Genomic DNA, 22,164 nt, shown 5'->3' on the forward strand with positions numbered 1-22,164 from the left:
GCTGAGGATTGAACCCAGTGCCTCACAAGTGTGACACGGGTGCTCTACCACTGAGCTACAGCCCCAGCCCCTCAAGGAGTCTTATTAAGTGTGAGTGTGTGAGCGCACGTACGTGTGTGTGTGTGTGTGTGTGTGTATGTGTGTGAGTATGTTTGTGTGTGCATGCATATGCTCATCTATATCTGGCCCTTTCCAAAGAGGATTTAGGTGGTCTCACAATATTTACAATAGCTTCTTTTTTTTATGTTAGAGAAATAATATGTTTTCATTGTAGAGAATATACACAGTATGTGGCTTCCTTTTTCTTGATGTCACAATTATCCACTGGCCTCAGAGTTACCTAATCCCTTTGCTTTTTGATGATTTTAGCTCCCTTACCTCATGGCCACACCTTTCCCTACTCCTGTCATGGTTTCAATACACAAGTGGATGACCTTCCAACAACCTGGTTTCTTGACCTCTCCTCCACCTCTGCCGCTTACTTCTTATATACATATTTTTTTTCCTTTTTGGGTACTGGGGATTGAATTCAGGGACACTCAACCACTGAGCCACATCTCCAGCCTGATTTTGTATTTTATTTAGAGACAGGGTCTCACTGAGTTGCTTAGCGCCTTGCTATCGCTGAGGCTGGCTTTGAATTAGCGGTCCTCCTGCCTCAGCCTCCCACACCACTGGGATTACAGGCTTGCACTACCGTGCCCAGCTACTTCTTAGATTTAAAAAAATTTTTTTAATTAGTTGTTGATGGACCTTTATTTATTTATATGTGGTGCCTTTATTTATTTATATGTGAGAATTGAACCCAGTGCCTCCTACATGCTAAGCAAGCACTCTACCACTGAGCCACAATCCAAGCCCCTTAGATTTTTTGTAAGAGCTGTAATTTCACTCCTCCATAATCTCAGTTACATGAAGGCAGTTCTCTGGTGCTAACCTAGTATACTAACCCCAACAATTTCTTCATTCCCCTACATATAGCCCATTGATTTTCCTATCTTTTCACTTCCCCGAAAACCCTGATGTTCTCTCTTCCTTGAATTTCCTAATTAATCATCATAGTTGCTTCCCATGATATTTAATTGACAATGCACTGTAGTTCCCTTGGCCCTGACTATTCCTCTCTCCCTCATTTGGCAAAGCCGCACCCTGGTTAAATTTCATTGCACACATTTCACCTGAATTTCTGTGGCTAAATGCCTAGTTTCATCTTAAACCCTTCACCTCCATTGGGTACTGAAAGGACTTTCTTAGTTTGTTAACTTTCCCACTTTCCTGGGTGGCCTGTGTCTTTTCAAACCTCTAACATCTCCTTGATCTTGACTTTTTGGCCTTTGCTGTCTTTGCTATTTCTCCCCTAAAACTGTTGACCTGGGAGTGCCCTCAGGCTTTCAGACCTCTTCTCCATCTGCATTGTCCCCTGGGGTGCTGATCTTGTCCAATCTTAAGGCTATGAACACCATCTATTTTGGTGATTACCAAATACTTATCTCCTGTCTAGACTTCTCCTTTGAAGTCCTTCTGCCTTTTCAACATCTCTACTTGCAAGTCTAATCCAGGGTTTTTCAGCCTCAGCACTATTGATATTTTGATAGGATAAATCTTCATGTGGGGGAGCTGTTCTGTGCTTTGTAGGATATGTAACAGTATTCCTGGCCTCTACTCACTAGATACCAGTCTCCCTTCCCAATTGTAATACCCCAAAATATTACAAGACATTGCCAAATGTCCACCTATGTGAAAATGCTCCTAGGTGACAACACTGAGTTAAGGCAGTATCGTGGTGGATGTGATCTCAAAGTGGTTTTTCTCAGGGTCGACAGGTCTATGGTGAATGGGATTCAACTATTGGTGTATAAAAATGCTACTTTTTTTTTTGTATGTTGATTTTGTATCCTGCATCTTGATTGAACTTATTTTCCAATTCTAACAATTATTTAGTAGAGTCTTTAAATTTTTTCCATATATAAGTCAAGTCATGTTGTCTGCATGTGAGTATCTCTGACTGGATGTCACTTATCGTTCTTGAAATTTTATTTTTCAAGACATTCCCCAAGGCCTGGAACTTGTATTTTCCTCCTGCTTTAGCCTCCAGAGTCACTGGGATTTCAGGTGTGTGCCACCACACCCAGCAAGCTAATGATAAAATTAACAACAATATGATTGCTATAATGAGGCATGCTGCTTTTTTGAGAAATCCTATGTGTCTGTTTCTCAGACCTTAAAACATCTGAGCAGTGAGTCACTGATGTTTCCACATAGATGAAGAAAGCCCATGAGACTTCTCCGAGAAAAGAGACAATGAAATTTCTACCAGTAGCACCTGGAAATGCTGAACCTGCTGGCTTTTTGGCTCTGTTCACCTTATAATGATTCTGATGGTGGCTTCTCAAGTCTGAGTTCCCTAAACAGGGTCACAATGATTTCTGGTTTCTAGTCCTGTGTGTAAGTAGCTTAGAAGTTGCAGTCCCACCCTAACAGCAAGTTTAAAACCAAACAAACTGAAAAATCTACTCCTGTTAGATGAGTAAGAGAAGTGAGATCACAGGGCTAACTGTCACCCCCAGAGCTGGAGAGAAGACAGGTCACAGAGAATCACAACTTGCCAGAGCAGAAGTCCACAGATTGCAACCTCCTCAGGTTCTGTGGCCAGGGCAGAAACCCCTGAACTGTAACTGATGAACTGCTGGAGGCTTGGTGTGGGCAAGCCTGAGAGTTAAAAGCACTAGGAGGACCCATCAGGCCATAGGCTTTCCCATGCTTAACGCCAGGAGCTCAACCAGGTTCTCACAGTACATGTAAAATTAAAAAAATATATATATTCACATTCCTGCCTGGGTGATGGGAAAAGAAACTGTTTGAAACCCATCAAAAGACTCTGTTCTCAACAAGGTGTGCCTTAGGAGAAACTATCAACCAGAGCCTGGATTGCTAGGGTTTTCTCAGAGACTGACCAATGGGGAAGGGAAATGCCCAGCTCCAGCCAGCTCTGGTCAGCCTATCCCACCTAAGAGAACAGTCACTGAGAAGAGCTTGCAAAAGCCATCCAGAAAGAGGCACAGGTTCACTAAAAGACTGGACCTAACCCCCATCCCACCTCTGACCACCGCATTGCTAACTGTCTATTTACAGCAGCTCTGTTCACCGAGTACATCTTGCCTACCTATCAAGAAAAAAAATGACATGGCACACTGAGAGGAAAAAACAGTTTGAAGAGACAGCAAGCATCACAATCAGGCATGGCAAGGCTGTTGGAATCATCAGAGTAGTGATTTGAAGCAACTATACTGACTATGCTAGGGACTCTAGCAATAAAGTAGACAACAGGGAACAACAGATGGGAAGGAGCTGGGGGTGTAGCTTGCTCAGTGGTGGAGAGCCTGCCTAGCAGGGACAAGGCCCTGGGTTCCATCTCCAGTACTGCCAAAAAAAAATAATAATAATAATAATAGAAGACGCAAAAAGAGAAGATGGGCAATGTAGGCAGAGAGATGGAAATCCTAAGAAAGAATCAAAAAGAAATGCTAGAGATCAACAACACTGCAACAAAAATGAAGGATGTATTTGAGAGTCTTAAAGTACACTAGACATGACTGAGGAGAGAATCTCTGAGCCTGAGATAGTTCAGTCTCAGCCTCCACAACAGAAAAATAAAGAGAACGAAGACTGAAATAAACATAATATTCAATAACTGTGGGACAACTGCACAGTGTGTTTATATATATATATATATATATATATATATATATATATACATATATATAATATAATATATATAATATGTATATATTATATATATAAATATATATCACATATTTTATATATATATAATATTTATATAAATACAAAAGCAGGGGAGAAAGGAAGAGAAATATTTGAAAAAATATTGACTGAGAATTTCCCAAATTAAATGTCAGATCCCAGATCTGGGAAGCTCAGTGAACACCAAGCAGGATAAAGGCCAGAACAAAACACAGCCATAATTAAATATATCACTTTCAAACCCCAGAAAATTAGAGACAAAAAAAAATTCTGAGTGGGTGAAGAGACACCTGTAGAGGGACCGAGATAAGCATTGCCTCCAACTTCTCTTCCAAAATCTCACAAACAGAAAGAGCCTGAAATGAAGTATTTAAAATATTGAAAGGAAAATCACACCAGCTTAGAAATCTGTACCCTGTGAAACTCTTTCAAAAGTGAAGCAGAAGCCAGGTGTGGTGTTGTACACCTGTAATCCCAGCGGCTGGGGAGGCTGAGGCAGGAGGATCGCTAGTTCAAAGCCAGCCTCAGCAAATTGTGCTAAGCAACTCAGTGAGACCCTGTTTCTAAAGAAAATACAAAATAGGACTAGGGATGTGGCTCAGTGGTTGAGTGCCCCTGAGTTCAATCCCCAGTTCCCTGCCCTCCCAAAAAAAGTGAAGCAGAAATAGAGACTTTCTTGAACAAACAAAAGTTGAAGAAATTTGTTACCAGTAGATCAGCTTTGCAAGAAATCTTCAAAGAACTTCATTAAAGAAAAAGAAGTTAATACAGGTCAGAAATGAAGAGCCTTTGAAGAAGGAATAAGTGAAGGTAAAAAATCAAACTTTCATTTTTTTAAAAATTTTATTTTGAAGTGCTGGGATTGGACCCAGAGGCACCCTAACACTGAGCTATACCCCAAAGCCCTTTTAATTTTTTCTTTTGAGACAGAGTCTAAGTTGCCCAAGCTGGTCTTAGACTTGTGATTCTCCTGCATAAGGCCTTGGGTTTGATCCTCAGTACCTGTCCCCACCCCCACCACCAAACCCCCCCAAAAAAAGAAAGGAGGAAAAGAAAAAGAGAAAGAAAGCAGGACAAGCTATATTGATTTAAGAGAGCAAAGAAACATATCAGAGATAGAGGGCATTATATAAATAAAGGGTTCAATACTCCAAGAAGATATAAAAATATGTTAGGCAATATGTGTGTGCCTAGCAACAGACCATTAAAACATGTGAGGCAAAGCAGATGGGATTACAAAGATAAACAGATGAATCCTTATTATAGTTGGAGACTTACACAACCCTTTATCAAAAGCACAGAAAATCAGCAAGGATATAGTTACTCAATAACACCATCAATCAACTGCTATAATTGATGTCTATAGACTACTTCATCTAGGAAGAGCAGAAAAAGAATCTTCTCAGGCTCACATGGAATATTCACTATAAGATAGACCATATTGGGGCTGGGTTGTGGCTCAGTGGTAGAGCACTTGCCTAGCATGCATGAGGCACTGGGTTCAATCCCCAGCACCACATAAAAAACCTAAATAAACAAAATAAAGGTACTGTGTCCATCTACAACTAAAAATAATAATAATTAAAAAAAGATAGACCATATTCTGGACCATTAAACACACCTTAAGAAATTTAAGAAAAATCATAAAAAGTGGGCTCTCATGCCACAGTGTCATTAAATTAAAAATCAATAATAGAAAGATAATTGAAAATCCCCAAATATGCAGATACTAAGCAACATGCTCCTAAATAACACGTGGATCAATTACATGATACTTTGAACTAAATAAAAATGAGAACACATTTCAACAAAATATGTGGGATATTGTGAAGTCAGAGCATAGAAGGGAAACTGGTAATGTTGAATGCTTATATTAGAAAAGAAGATTGACAATCAAGCACCTAAGTTTCCTCCTTAAGAAAATAGAAAAAGAAGAATTAAGTAAATCCAAAGTAAGCAGAAGAAATAAAAATTAGAGCATAAGTCAATGAAATTAAAAATGGCAGTAGAGAAAATCAATTAAATAAATGTTTTCTTGAATAGATTGATAAAATTGACCTAGATTAACTAAGGGAAAAAAAGGAGGATACAAATGACTAATATTAGAACAGAGGGGATATCACTAAGTCTCATACACACTAAAAGGATGATAAAAGAATGTTGTGAACAATACTATGACCACAAATTTAATAACCTAAATGAAATGGACCAACGAAGTCCTTGAAAGACACAGTCTGCCAAAACTCATACAAGAAGAAATAGACATTCTGAATAGGTCTATAGCTATTAAATAAATTGAAATAATAGCAACCTTCCCAAACAGAAAATGTCAGTCCCACATGGGTTTATAGATGAATTCTACCAATCATTTAAGGAAGATATCATATTAATTCTTTATAATCCCTTCCAGAAGATAGAAATAGAGCACTACCTGTCTAACTCATTCTATGAGGCTTGCATCACCCTTATACCAAAAACAGATAAAAACATCACGAGAAAAGAAAATTACAAACCACTCCCATGTCTTTCATGAACATCGTTACAAAAATCCTCAACAAAATACAAAAGTAACTACATATCACAACCAGGTGGAATTTATTCCAAGTATGAAAAGCTGGTTCAATATTCAAAAATAAAGAAATCTAATCTATCTGATCAATTACTAAAGAAGAAAAGTCATGCAAGCATATCAGTAGATGTGGAAAAAGCATTTGTCAAAATCAACAACACCCATTCATGATAAAAAAAATTCTTAGTAAACTAGGAATATAAGGGAACTTCCTCAACCTCATAAAGAATATCTATTTTTAAAAAACCCTACAGCTAATATCATAGGTAACAATAAGGGTAGGAAACTAGAGGGTTTCCTACTGAGATGAGGGACAAGGCAAGGATGTCCCTCTAATGCAATATGTCAAGAAAAGGAAGGAATAAAAATATAAAATAAAATAAAAATATTGTCCCTATTCATAAATGACATGATTGACTATGTAAATAATCCAAAATAATACCCCCCCCCCCAAAAAAAAACTCCTACAAAGGTCAATTATTCACCTATATACCAGCAATGAACAAGTGAAATTTGAAGTTTAAAACAGAATACCATTAAAAAAATAAATCCCTCAGGAGCCAGGAGTGGTGGTAATTTTCTATAATACCAGCTATTTAGGAGGCTGAGGCAGGAGGATCACTAATTCAAGTTCATCCAGCAGAACTAGCAAGACCCTGTCTCAAAATATTCTGGAGATGTAGCTCAGCGGTAGAGTGTTTACCTAGCATGCACCAAGCCCTGGGGTCCCTGCATTCAATCCCCAGTATGTCGGGGAGGGGGGCAAGTGGAGTAAGTACTGTCAGCCTTTTTTCACCTTATTCCTCTTTTGTGACATTGATGCTGTTGGTGCAACATATCTGAATATATAGTCACACTAATATTATCCTGCCACATTTTATGATCTTCAACAATTAAAAGATCTTCAAGTGTCTAATCAGTATGAATTAAAACATAAATTAGCTAGAATCAGATATTTTGCGGGGCACAGATTCAATGAGCTTCACATTATACATTATAAAATGAAGAACTGAGAAGCATACGTGTGAATTAGAAAATCATGTGTGTGTGTGTGTGCACGTGTGTGTTCCATTAGACCCATGAACAATGGAACCACTCAAAGTGTGTAACGAATTGAGAAATTTAAGTCAGTCTCTTAAATCAATCCTTTTAGTTCTGTTCAACTGCAAAGGGTAGACAAGGCCAAGTAGAGCAGGACAAATAAGGACCCTACAGGTGACCAATATTCTTTTCCAGACTGAGTCTTTCCATAAGCATCTTGCTTTTTTTTTTTTTTGGTACTGGGGATTGAACTCAAGAGTACTCAACCACTGAGCCATATCCGCAGCCCTATTTTATATTTTATTTAGAGACATGGATCTCATTGAGTTGCTTAGCACCTTGCCCTTGTTGAGACTGGCTTTGAACTTGCGATCCTCCTGCCTCAGCCTTCCAAGTTGCTGGGATTACAGGTGTGCAGCATCACGCCCTGCAAGCACCTTGCTTTTTTTGTTCTTTTAAATTAATTTATTTATTTGTTCTAATTTGTTATACATGGCAGCCAAATGCATTATAATTCATGGTACACAAAAGGAGCACAATTTTTCATTTCTCTGGTTGTATACAAAGTAGCATCACACCATTCGTGTCTTCATACTTGTACCTAGGGTAATGGTGTCCGTCTGTCCGTCTCATTCCACCATCTTTCCTACCCATTCCCCCTCCCCTTTGCCCTATCCAAAGTTCCTCCATTCCTCCCATGCTCCCCCCACCCAACCTCCATTATGGATCAGCATCCACTTATCAGAGAAAACATTCAGCCTTTGGTTTTGGGGGATTGACTTACTTCACTTAGCATGATATTCTTCAAATACATCCATTTACCTGCAAATGCCATGATTTATTCTCTTTTAATGCTGAGTAATATTCCATTGTGTATATATACCACAGAGAAAAGATAGCCTCTTCAACAAATGGTGCTAGGAAAACTAGAAATCCATATGTAGCAAAATGAATTAAACCCCTATCTCTCACCATGCATACAACTCAACTCAAAGTGGGTCAAGGACCTAGGAATTAGACTAGAGACCCTGAGCCTAATAGAAGAAAAAGTAGGCCTAAATATTCATTACGTTGGATTAGGCCCCTTCTTCCTTAACAAGACTCCTAAAGCACAAGAAATAAAATCAAGAATCAATAATAGGATCGTTTCAAACTGAAAAGCTTCTTCTCAGCAAAAGAAACAATCAGTGAGGTGAATAGAGAGCCTACAGAATAGGAGCAAATTTTTACCACATGCACATTAGATAGAGCACTAATCTCCAGGATATATAAAGAAATCAAAAAACTTAACACTAAAAAAACAAATAACCCAATTAATAAATGGGCCAAGGAACTGAACAGATACTTCTCAGAAGAAGATACACAATCAATTAACAAATATATGAAAAAATATTCAACATCTCTAGCAATTAGAGAAATGCAAGTCAAAACTACACTAAGATTTCATCTCACTCCAGTCAGAATGACAGTTATTAAGAATGCAAGCAACAATAAGTGTTGGCGAGGATGTGGGGGAAAAGGCACACTCTTAAATTGCTGCAAATTGGTGCAGCCAATCTGGAAAGCAGTATGGAGATTCTTTAGAAAACTTGGAATGGAACCACCATTTCACCCAGCTATCCCATTCCTCATTTTATACCCAAGGGACTTAAAAACAGCACACTACAGTGATGCAGCCACATCGATGTTTATAGCAGCTCAATTCACAATAGCTAAACTGTGGAACCAACCTAGATGCCCTTCAATAGATGAATGGAGCACCTTGCTTTTTAAGGGTCCTTCCTTTTCAATTCTCTCTCTTCTTTCTCCGTGTGTGTGTGTGTGTGTGTGTGTGTGTGTGTAGGGAGAGAGAGAGAGAGAGAGAGAGAGAGCACATACACATGCAAGCACAGTTTAAGGTAAATAGAAAACATGCATGAACCATATCCAAAATCAAGAAATAGGACATTGTTGGCCCCCAGGAAAGCCTTTTGCTTAAAATTTGTTTCTCTGCTTCTGCAGTATGATGCAATCCCTTTGTTTCCTCTGTATTTATTATGTCAAGTGGGCAATTAGTAAAGCACAGGTGCGTCGGGACAGCATGTGTATTTCATCATAAATTCATATATACTGTTATCACTGTATCACAAAAAGCTGCCTCTGCAATCAAAATTGTGTGCTATCATGGGAAAGACAGCTGCAGGGTGAAATATAATAGCTGAACTTCCAGGTGACAGCTAGGCCAGGATGAGGATGCTTCATTTTCAACAAAGGCAGCATCATTTCTCAAAATTCTATATAAAAAATACTAGGAGGTGGAGGGAGATGGTTCTCCTCAGCCTCCCGAGGAGTTTCTGATCCAGCTCCTGCCTGGCGGCTCCTTCGACAGAGTCCTGAGCTCCTGCCCTTGTTCCCTCCTGTTCCTCATTCTCCTTCCTCTCTGCCTTCCTCCCTTCACATATCCTCTTCTCCCTCATGAACTCCCTTGCTCCTCATCCTCTGGGCATCCACAGATAAAGGGACAACGGAGCCACCTAGATAGTCTGCAGCTATTTTGACATAGGGCAGAAAGACAGTTTCACATGGAAGGCTCTTCTTGAAATCCCTCCTGGCTCGGCTTGAGCCAGGGAACCCCCTCAAATCTCCTCTTCTTTGCTGTCTTTAGATCACCCCATTGGGTTTACTCTCCGCCCCCATCCCTGCCCTGGTTGTCAATCTATTTCAGCATTGACTACAGTGTTAGAATCATTCCTGAAGGTGCCTCTCACCCCTGCTGTCAGGGGCCATGTCTCTCTCTCACCACTGTATTTCCCACCACCAGCCCAGTAATAAATGGTCCAAGTGATTTTTTGACTCTAGCAATTCAAAATGTGATTAATGAAGCAGCATTTTCCCATGCAACATCTCAGGCAGATTGTCTATAAAATTCACCATGGAAAATGAATACATAATGAATGCTTGGGAGCTCAACCTTTGGAGAGGTATACCTTTCCTACTATTAATGCAGAGAATAAATGATGAAATGTTGAGTGGTCATAAAATAAAGGATATTGAATAAGAGATAATCAAGTGAGTTTACAACCTCTATTAATCTATTATTGTGTCCTTGTTCCTTCCATGTAGTCACTCCATCTTTACCCAGGGCAATACGAGATTCTTCCTACACCAGTTCCCAAGTACGCTTCCAGGTAATCAATGAAGTTGCTTTTAATCATTTCATTCATGCCTATTTACATACATATTTACATACCGATACTTATGATTTAAACTTCATTTATGCACCTCATATTCAGATTAGCATTTTTAAATATTAAATGATACATAGGGAATAAGTTAACAAAGACCTTCACTTTAGAAATAAATTTAGGGTTGGGGATGTGGCTCAAGCGGTAGCGCGCTCGCCTGGCATGCGTGAGGCCCGGGTTCGATCCTCAGCACCACATACAAACAAAGATGTTGTGTCCGCCAAAAACTAAAAAATAAATATTAAAAAAATTTCTCTCTCTCTCTCTCTCTCTCTCTCTTTAAAAAAAAAAAAAAAAGAAAGAAATTTAGAAGCTGGTGAGTTGGAGCACACCTGTAATTCCCAGCAACTTGGGAGGCTGAAGCAGGAGAATCACAAGTTTGAGGCCAACCACAGCAACTTAGTGAGACCCTGTCTCAAAACAAAAACAACAACAACAAAAAGATTGAGCATGTGGCTTAGTGGTTGAGCACCCTAGGTCTAATACCCAGTAACAAAAAAAGAAAATAGATTTAGAAAACCATTTTTTTCTTCTTTTTTTTTAAATACAGGAGCTTTGTATTTCGTTCTACAGTTCAAAGATTCCCAACAATCTACTTTACTCCTGTAAGTATAATGCAGACAATTAATACATGATGAATTTGATGTTTAAATATACAGTGATTCCTTTTAATATATTAACATTTTGCTCATTGTCATAAGACATGAATGATTAATACAATTACTTTAAGTTATACTTTAAGTACATCTGAAAATACACTGGGAATTTCAATGTAAATAACCCATTCATGGCAAATTACAGAAGAAAATGTCCAGTCCCTTAACTTTCTGAAGTTCAAGATATATACTGTACAACATGGTGCCTCAGTAGCCATCAGACTGAAAAAACAAAAAAACAAAAAAGGATCAAACATGATTTCTTAATTTTGTTTATCTATTTTTGTGGTGGTGGGATTGAACCCAGGGCCTTGCACATGCTAGGTAAGTGTTCTACCACTGAGCTATATATCCCCAGACCCTTAAAATATTTTTGCTATCATCACCAACACAATACCAGTTCATGGTTAAATGTCAGTTGGTACCATAGATATCACACATGGCAGTCCTCCGCTCTGCCTCCTACCACCCATTCCATCTTTTGAGGGCAGCCACCTTCAACTCTTAGCCATTACTCCTGGTATTTTCATCCATATTTTCAAATGACAATGTTATACAACTACTACTTTATTCTCTTGAATTTGAGGCTTTATTTCTTAATTTTCTGCATGGAATATAAGCCAACTACTCTCAAATCTTTCCCACAGATATCACAATTTTTATATCTGATACATTTTAATTTTACTTCTGTGGACCCACATAGTATATTAAATTGAATTTCTTGAACTTTTTATTTTCTTGGAATTCATGGCTTTATTTACTTGGTCTAGAGATGTAGCTCAATGGTATAGTACTTGCCTAACATGCAAGAGGCCCTAGATTCAATTCCAAGAACTGTGTACACACACACACACACACACACACACACACACGCACACACTTTACTTTGGTTTGCTTAGTTTGTTAAAGACCCAAGTTCTCAAGAGAACTATAAATTCTCAGGAATGATGATATGCATCAGATAATTTATCAGTTGCTCTTCTTTTTTTCTCCTTTGGAGATATCCCTCCTGGAATATTCTGTCATCATCCTGCAATCTGAGCTGGTTGCTTTTAAAATGTACTGGGGATTGTACCAAGGGGTACTTACCAACTGAAATACATCCCCAGTCCTTTATATTTTGTATTTTTAACATTCGGTCTCACTGAATTGCTAAGGCTGGCCTTGAACTTGTGATGCTTCCTTCTCAGTCTTCCCAGCTGCTCCACTATGCCCTTACAGGCCTGCTCCACTATGCCCCATGGAACCGAATACATTCTAGTTTGATGCACGGCGCCCTTGGGACATGCCTTCACTATTCTCTTGGAAAGTTCTTGGTATAGGCCACCATTTTGGTAGGACATGTTCTCCAGTGGTTCCTCCTTCAGACTTGGTTTTGGCTCCTTCTTTAATGCAGGGGTTCCTTGGGGGGGAAATATAAGCAGGAACCTAGGTCAGAAGCATAGAGCAGACCCTCCAGGGATCTACACAAAAGGAGGTTTTGGGGACATGTGACAAGGCAACTAGCTTCAACTCCCCCAGGGTCTGCAGGATCATTATGAGGATCAGCAATGTCTTTATAAAGAAGCAGCCCAGCCTCATCTCTGACGTAGAATAGGAGCTCAGCCCATGGTGGCTGCTAATGTTGTTTTTATATTAAAATTTCTGTGGAAGCTCAGAGGATGAGGGCAGCCTTGGTCAAGAAGGCCCCCCAGAGATCAGCTCCTCTGCTTTCTTTAGGTCTTGACTCAAATCATCTTCACCGGGAGGTCTTCCCTAGTCACCTATTCAGGATTCCCACCACCCCTTCCTAGGTTTCTTGTTTCCCCAAAGCATTCTTCACTGTCTGACACACTGCGTTTTAAAATTAACCTATCCTGTTTGTATGTGTCTTCTGGACAAGGATAGCAAGCTTCACAAAGGCAGGGATTTCTATCAGCTCTTGTCCCGTATTCCTAGCTCCCAGAAAGTGACTGCCTCTGTGTTTTGTTGACTTAAGTAATTAAAAAATCATCAGAGTTGTTCAGTTCATCATTGTATTAACAATAGAGAGGAAGAATATCTAGTCTCTTTTCTTTGAAAATATGAAATAACCTTTCTGTTTTAAAATATTTCCAAGCTGGGTGAGGTGGCGCATGCCTGTAATCCCAGCAGCTCGGGAAGCTGAGGCAGGAGGATGGCAAGTTCAAAGCCAGTCTCAGCAACTTAGTGAGGCTCTAAACAACTCAGCAAGACCCTGTCTCTAATAATATATAAAAAAGGGGATAGGGATGTGGCTCAGTGATTAAGTGTCCCTGGTCCTCCCCCCAAAAAACATTTCCAAATGCATGTACATGAGTTATGATAAAAATGAGATTTTTTAGATAAGGAATTAATCAATAGGATATCAAAAAATGAACAGGATATAAGCAATCTGAAAGTGAAAAATAAAACATTATTTTAGGGTAGTTTGATGGACTATAGTTAAATTACAAACTTGGGATCCAAAAAGACCAGAAAGTAAACATTTGACAAAGAAATTGAGGTAACTGAACAGAGCTCAGAAACAAACCCTAGAATATTCAAGATTTTTATGCTTGGTTGATATGACAAGTCAGTAGAAAAAGGGGAAAATGTTTTATGCTAAAAAACTGATTAAGCTCAGTGGTAAAGCTCTTGCCTAGCACATGTGAGGCATTAGGTTTGATCATCAGCACCACATTAAAAAAAATAAATAAATAAAATAAAGATATGGTGTCCATCTACAACTAAAAAAATATTTTGAAAAACTGATTAAGTAGAAAAAAATAAGTTATACTCTTCATACCATATATTAAGATAAGCTTCATACTGATTAAAGAATCAGATACTTTTGAAAATCATAAACCAGGAGAAAATATGTGAATATATATCTAAGGGTAAGTCAGACTTTCTGAGATAGTAGCAATGAAAGAAATTTCAAAGGAAAGGAAATATCACATTTGACTTCAGAACATTTAAAATTTCTTCTATATCAGGAAACAAACTGTAAGCAAAGTAAATAGGCGGATGCAAATTAGGAAATGTATTTTCACTTGGCAGATAGCAGGTGGAGTGACTCAGTGGTACAGCGTAGGCCCAAGCATCACAAAAAAAAAAACAAAACAGGAAAGAAAAAAAAAAGGTAGATAAAGGGTGAATGGCTTTATCTATAAAACTCCCTGAACAATCTATAGGAAAAACATCAATGGCCAGGAGTAGAGAATTCATATTAAGAAATTCAGATATCCAATAAAGGTGGGGGAAAAAACCTTTTGATTTCAATATTTCCATGTGAAAAACTAAAAAGCTTAGTGGAAACTATATGCAGGTGGTGTGGTAGGCTAGGTAATGGCCCCCAAATATGTACCCATGGCCTAATTCCTAGATCCTATAAGTGTTACCTCAGATGGCAAAGATTTTGCAGATGTCATTCAGTTAAAGATTCTGAGATGGGGAGATTATCCTGGATTATCTGGGTGGGGTCTAAATGCAATCACAAGGGTCTTTTTAAGAGAGATGGGGAGATGTCACACACGCGCGTGCACAGCAGGCAGTACAAATATAGAATCGGAGATTGCCATGGTGTAGCTACAAGCCAAGAAATGTTGGCAGCCACAGAAGCTGGAAGAGGCATGAGATAGAATCTTCCAGAGTCTCCTGAGTGGCCTGGTCCTGCTGATGTCTCAGCTTTAGCCCAGTGAAACCGACTTCAGACATCATCCTCCAGAACTATGACAGGTTTTGAGACTGTGGTTTTAAGCCATCAAATGGATAGTCATTAGTTACAACAGCCATAAGAAATAAATACAGGTGGGGATTATCGGCAGGTGAGTTTCAGGGGAACGGATGGGATGACCATCTGGCTTTTCCTTTGGTGGTCCATGGACGTCTGTACCTGAAGGTCTCTAGGACACTTCAGTTGCTTCAGAAGGACTCGTGGGTCTCCCCTGGGGTGTAAGCCAGTCACCAGTGATCTGGGTGCTGAGTGGGGGAAGGAGCCTGGGAGCTCACCATTCATGTGCAGAAGTTCGCTGTGTTGCAAGGCCCCTGTACTCACAGTGTGTCTCCGAGTCCAGCTCTCTGGTGAAGTCTTCTGAACTTTTCCTGGATTCTGTGGAACACCAGCCTGCTGATGAAAAAACTGAGGAATCTGAGGCACTGGGCACCTGTAGGTGGTAGGGGGCTGGCAGCAGGAGGTCTGCAGACCAGTTTCACTGCACGTCCTAACCCCACCTTGGCTCCAGCTGCTAGGCTACTTCCCTTCCCACCTCCCTATGGGAGACAGAGGTTTGGTTTCTGGGGAGACTGCACCAGAGATCTGGATTTTGGAGATCCAGGTACTGGAAAACACAATTAAGAATAATTTTATTTATTTATCTACTTTGAGCTGGGCATGGTGGCACAGGCCTGTAGTCCCAGCTACCCAAAAAGTTAGGACAGAGAATTGCTTGAGTCCAAGAATTCAAAACCAGCCTGGGCAGAATCATGAGACCCCTGTCTCAAAAGCAAAACAAAACAAAAAAACAATAATAATTTTCTTTTAGTTCGGGTTGGTGTTCTGTAAGACGAGCATTCTGGCATGTAAAATAGCACAAGGTGGTAGATTCTGATGCGTTTTGCTAGTGTTCTTGTGCTTTTATGGAGAAGATTTGGCGGGTTTCTTACTCTATCATTTTCTCTGTTATCACCCCATCTATTCCATTTTATATATAAAAGTGATTCACTGATTTGGAATATCCTGACCTTCAAGAAAGAGAAAAAAAATACTTTCATGGAAAATGTTTCAACACAAAGAACGAGCCCCGGGCTGTTCTTTGTGACTGTCCTACCCAGGCACAGGGAAACCAGAGCAGACTTGTGGTTTTGGTTTAGATCCATAAACTTGTAAACTGCAGAGAGCAAGCCCTCTTGATCCCAGCAGTGGGAGATGGTGGACTGCTGTGTTAGCATGGTGAAGCTTACTAGAAGAAGGTCTTCAACCCTCTGGCCATAACATTCATTAATGCTCGTTATACTGTGCCAAGCAGCTTTTATCTGAAAAACTTATTTGGTTGATTTTATCATTCAGTTTAATTGTTCTAGAAATTAACATCACAGTCATGGAACTGTTAGGGACTCTTGGAACAAGAAGGAAGTACATAAATCTGTTATTCTCTTGGGGTCAACTTTGATAATGATTTTGACTACCATTTATTAAGTGTCCTCTGGTGCCAGGCATAATATAATGCTCAGTGAGTGACACAGACCGTCTCGTTTAATTGCCTGAGATCACATGGTTATTAAGAGGCAGAGTTAGGACTTATGCCCAGTCCATAGTGACCTTGAAACCTGGGCTCCATGCAGTCCTGCCTAGGGAGAGGGCATCAAAAACCACTTGCTTAATGTCTGTAGGTGGTAAGAAGTTGATGTGGTGCCAAAGTAACTGCTCGAGGCTGCCCATTTGTCCCTTACGACCACAGCAAGGCTGGGGGCTTGGAGGGAAGGTAAAGTGAGACATACCGCTCCAAACCAGGGATTTAATTAAAGCTGTATACAGAATGATAGGGTCTGGAGGCCCCACCCCATTCTCCTCATGTGGAATGCTGGCCATCTAGTATTTGCCCCTTGGGCAAAAGATTGGTAGAGTTGGCACAGTGGCACATGCTTCTAGTCCCAGTTACTTGGAGGGCTGAATCAGAAGGATTGCTTGAGCCCAGGTGTTTAAGGCCAACGTGGGCGACATAGTGAGACTCATCCCCCCAAAATGTATATGTTTGGAGCTGGGGATATAGCTCTGTGGTAGAGTGCTTACCTAGCATGTGAGATACCCTGGGCTCAATCTCTAGTGAAGCGTGCGCGTGTGCGCACACACACACACACACACACAGGAGTGGAGTTTATCCTTTGGAAGATCTCAGTGATTCAGAGAAAAGAGTACCACATCCTGACACTTAGAATACCCCAAGGGAAACAAACAAACAAACAAACTGGATTTCCATTCAGTTGCCTGATCTCAACATATACAGCTATAAAAACTTTTAACATGAACTAGAATTGGAGATAGACAGAATGGACACCTAGTTGAAAATAGAATTCAGTGAGAAGAAGGGGAAGTTATAGAAGGGGAAGTTGTTGGGGTTGTTTTAATACAGTTAGAATCCACAGAGAAATGAGAAAGGAAAAATGATTTTCAGTTTAGGATTCTATGTTCAGCCAAACCATCATTAATTGTAAAAACAAAACAGAAACATTTTCAAAATAGAATACATAAAAATTACCTGCTAAGTTTTTTTTTTTTTTAAGATGCTCCAAGTTATTTTTTTTAAATACAGCAAAAACAAGGGAACAAATCCAGAAATAGGAAGGTATGGGATCCAGGAGTGAGTGGATCCATCTGAGCGAATAATGGAGAGCTGTCCCAGTTGGAGCATTGGATAGCAGATTGAGACAAAACCAAATCCGTATTGAGAAAGAAAGTAGAGAATTCCAGAAGGAATGATTCTAAGGAAAAGGGGCTCAAGAACCGCTGGTATCATGGGAAGAAACTGAGAAAATAAGTAGAGCAAAATGTGCAAGTAATAGGCACTAACTCCAGGCAAGACAGAAGGCTATCCACGAAAAACATTATATATACATCATGGCTTGGCAAGAAGTGATATTTATTTAGTAAACAATTGATTAGTGTCTTAAAGTTCTATTTTGAGTAAATGAGGCGAGAGGAGTGGTAGGTAGAGCAAGAGAGCCATATTCTCATTTATTCCAGGAAGCACTCAATAAATGATTTCTAAAATATAAATTAGGAAATAGCGGTAGGAACATAGTAATAAGATAACCGTCAGAAGAACACCTAAGAGCTGAAAAGAGTTGTTTGGGATTCTCTAAAGAGACACATGCAAAAAGGTGTTTCGAAGAGTGCTGGTTGCATGAATGAAGCTGTCAAGTGTTATTTCAGTGAAATGCTGTGTTCACTGTTCTGTACAGCATGCTACACGCTCTTAGGGAAAAAGTGTCGTCTTGGGGAATGAAATTGGGGAGGGGTGGGACCAGATTTCTAGTTTTTTCTTTCTTTCTTTTGGAATTGTGGGTTGAACCCAGGGGTGCTTCACCACTGAGCCACATCCCCGACCCTTTTTTTTGTATTTTATTAGAGACAGGGTCTCACTGAGTTGCTTAGGGCCTCACTACATTGCTGAGGCTCACTTTGAACTTGTGATCCTCTTACCTCAGCCTCCCAAGCCACTGGGATTGTAGACATAACCCTCTACACCTGGTTTGTTGAATGATCATTTTAAAATGAGGGAGAGCCTGATATGATGGTGCATGCCTGTAATCCCAGCTCCTTAGGACGCTGAGGCAAGAGGATCACAAATTCAAGGCCAGCCTAGGCGATTTGGTGAGACTCTGTCTCAAAATAACAAAAATAGAAAGGGCTGGGGATGTAACTTAGTGGTAGACTGTCCCTGGGTTCAATCCCTAGTACTGAATGGAAAAAAAAAAAATGGAGGAAGAAAACTGACTGAAAGAGTCCAGTCTGTCAGTGATGGTGATGCCAGTGTTAAGCAGGGTAGATATTTGAATAGGGTGTGGTTTTTATATGTGGTTGTTCATTGAAGAACTCTTTCATGTTATGACAACTTTTGTTTATATGTACAACTTTGTTATGCAAGAACATTGTTACTGAATACTTAGATGAAAAGCCTAATGCTGTTGTACAGAGACTCAATGCCCAGTCTTTTCTAAATTTATAAATCATTTTTTACGGATTGTCACAAACAGGATTTACTAGATAGAGCTTATATATAAGTTCTTGACACATATTGCATCAGCAAAGAAGAGAATGTGATTTTTTTTTTTAAAGAGAGAGAGAGAGAATTTTAATATTTATTTTTTAGTTTTTGGCGGACACAACATGTTTGTTTGTATGTGGTGCTGAGGATCGAACCAAGGCCCCATGCATGCCAGGCGAGCGCACTACCGCTTGAGCCACATCCCCAGCCCCGAGAATGTGATTTCTCTAAGCCTGGGTAAATCTTGTTTATTGTTATTTTAAAAAGTATTTCAAAAATATTAATTTGATATTAAAATAATAATAAAAATATTTTATTATTTTGATTTAGTATGTCTGACTGATCTTAAATTCCACATGCTAATTATTTCTTAACCAGTTCCCTGTGAGTCTTCTCTAATACTGTGGTCACAGTCTTTGCTCAGTTGTTTATTGGGTCGAGTTTAGGTAATCTTTTGCTGTTGCTGTTGATTTGTATAAACTCTATAGTCAAAGAATATTGCCCAGTGCAGTGGCACATGCCTGTAATTGGCTCAGGAGGCTGAGGCAGGAGAATCAAGAGTTCAAAGCCATCCTCAGCAACAGCTAGGCACTAAGCAACTCAGCAAGACCCTGTCTCTAAATAAAATACAAAATAAGGTTGAGGATATGGCTCAGTGGTGGAGTGTCCCTGAATTCAATCATTAAAAAAAAAGAATCTTTTCCTTTTTTATTTCCTCCACTGCTTAGAATATTTCCTCTAGAGCCATGATATTCTCTTTAATTTCCTCTAGCTTTTAATCTTGATTTTTAAAAAACCCTTAACTCAAATTCTCCTGAAGTGTGTTTTGTATTTGGTTGCATGGTGCGGTCACAGTGTCATCTGAGCCTATTGACTCAGGACAGGTTGCCTCTTTGTTGGTATACATGAAACCTGCAATCATTGGAAACCTGACCTGCAGATCTGGTGCAATGGAGTCCAGACCCACAGACAGTTGCCAGGTCCCTCTTACCCCTTTTGAGAACAAGCCTAGTTATAAAAGATACATACAGGTAACCATTTCTCCTCCTTTCTTTGTGTGACCTATGAGAAGGAGCTCATTGACATTTGTTAATCAGTAATGCACTACAATCTCTATTAAAAAATCATTAGTGACTGAATGAGGGCAGAGTAGATTACTGTGTTTTTTTTTTGTTGTTGTTGTTTGTTTGTTTGTTTGTTTAGTTATAAAAAATACACAAAGGGGCTGAGGACTAGCTCAGTGCTAGAGCATAGCTCAGTGCTAGAGCACTTGCCAAGCATGGGAGCGCTCTGGGTTCCGCCCCGCTCAATGCAAGAAAACCAAAACACACACACACACAAACCCAACAACTTTGAACTCAAAAAATCTTCTCGGATCTCATGTGCCCAAAGTCCTCTCAAGTGTGGAGGAACCACTCTTACTTGTTTTAAAACAAACAAAACTTTGCAGACTTCTGGTTCCCAGTGTCAGAGATTCGATCGGTTAGTTACATTTTATCCCCAAAGTATTAGTGGCCCACAGGAGAAGGTGTCAGTAAGGAGTTTGACTGGAAAATGATTTTTAGCTTTCAAATGATCAACATAAAGTTCTATACTTATTGGCTCTTTTGGTCATTGTTCACTTAATGATTGATAGTGGATAGTTTTTTGTCCAGTAAAGACAGTGACAGAGTATGTGTCATTTTTAGGTAGATGCCAGAGGACATGTTCTACCATAAGGTCCCTTTTTTCACCCACAGAAAAATATTGTATTGAAAACTTCTACCAGCCACCAAATGCTTTTAGCACTTAATAAGATCAGGCCCTACGTATCCTAAGCCTAAAAGATGCAAGTCTATTTGTACCAAGATGCTTTTAAACAGGAATTTAAAAAAAAAATAGACTGCAACAAATCCTAGTCATTTTCATCCAAGGGACTTGAACAAGGCAAAATTTATCATTTGTAATTTCTTCTCCCCTCATCCCTCCCAGTATTGGTTTTCTTGTTATAAATGACTTAAATAAGTCTCTTGATGTACAGAAATATTGCATGGTTTATTTCCTCCTGAATTGTGTTTCAAAATATGGGCATAAGGAATATCAGTTATGGCTGGGGTTGTGGCTCAGTGGTAGAGCGCTTGCCTAGCATGCATGAGGCACTGGGTTCGATTCTCAGCACCACATATAAATAAATGAATAAAACAAAGGTCCATCAACAACTAAAAAAAAAAAAAAAAGAATATCAGTTATGGGGTTGGGGTTGTGGCTCAGTGGTAGAGTGCTTGCCTCGCATGTGTGAGGCACTGGGTTCCATCCTCAGCACCACATAAAGATAACTAAATAAAATAAAGGTATTGTGTCCATCTACAACTAAAACAAAATATTAAAAAAAAGAATATCAGTTATTCCGCCCAGCTTTTGTGAACACATGGGGGCTATTGATGGCTTTATTTAATCCTCCTGTTAAGGTGACATGAAGTCAGGAAGATTTTACTTTTCTGAATCTTTTCCCTGCCCCAATATCTGCTTAGCATGTGAACTAGAGACTCAGTGCTTTTCTTATTTATTGCTGGTGGGAGTAGACATCAATCTAACCCCTTGAAAAGCAGTTTAGCAATATATATATTAAGCTATAAATTTTGCTTATACCTTTTAATTCACTAATTCTACTTTGAGAATCCCCCCAAGTAATCATCTTAAGCACAGAAATATTCATCTATACAAAAGTGTCATCAAGAAATTGTTTGTAATTGCAAGATAATAATTGTAACACTTTACTATCTGGTTGAGGGAAATAATCTTTAAAGAATCTTTAAAGAATATTACATATCCACCCAAAGAAATATTTTGCAGTCATTTAAACAATTATTATAAAAATTATAAAATAGCATCCCAAACTTTTATAATCTAATATGTAGTGGAAAATGCAGGAAAAAAATGATATGTCTGCAGGGTTGGGGCTGTGGCTCAGTGGCAGAGTGTTTGCCTGGCATTTATGAGGCACTGGGTCCCATTCTCAGCACCACGTAAACATAAAAACAAAGGTTTTAAAAAAAGAAATCGTCAAAACAAAACAAAAAACCCAATGCATCTGTAACCTGGAGAGACATGTCCAACTAAGCTGCTTGTGACTGGGTGATTTTGTTCTTTGTTTATATCATTATTTTTCCTATAACGCACATATTAAC

General features: G+C 39.3%; 1 protein-coding gene across 3 annotated transcripts in view; it reads left to right on the plus strand.

Moving 5' to 3' along the window:
• The window catches only part of Stpg4 (sperm-tail PG-rich repeat containing 4), a 44,344-nt gene that overhangs the window by 7,980 nt on the left and 14,200 nt on the right, over nucleotides 1-22,164 (plus strand). For 2 of the 3 annotated variants that reach the window (XM_015479474.2, XM_048804424.1), the window contains 2 exons: nucleotides 10,475-10,539; nucleotides 11,147-11,201. The exons of the other annotated variant lie outside the window; for it this stretch is intronic. In XM_015479474.2, coding sequence (XP_015334960.2) covers nucleotides 10,475-10,539; nucleotides 11,147-11,201 — 120 coding nt within the window. The remainder of the gene's footprint in view (nucleotides 1-10,474; nucleotides 10,540-11,146; nucleotides 11,202-22,164) is intronic. 3 annotated transcript variants of the gene reach the window in all.

This window comes from Marmota marmota, unplaced genomic scaffold (assembly GCF_001458135.2).
Source record: "Marmota marmota marmota unplaced genomic scaffold, marMar, whole genome shotgun sequence".
Taxonomy (NCBI): Eukaryota; Metazoa; Chordata; class Mammalia; order Rodentia; family Sciuridae; genus Marmota; species Marmota marmota.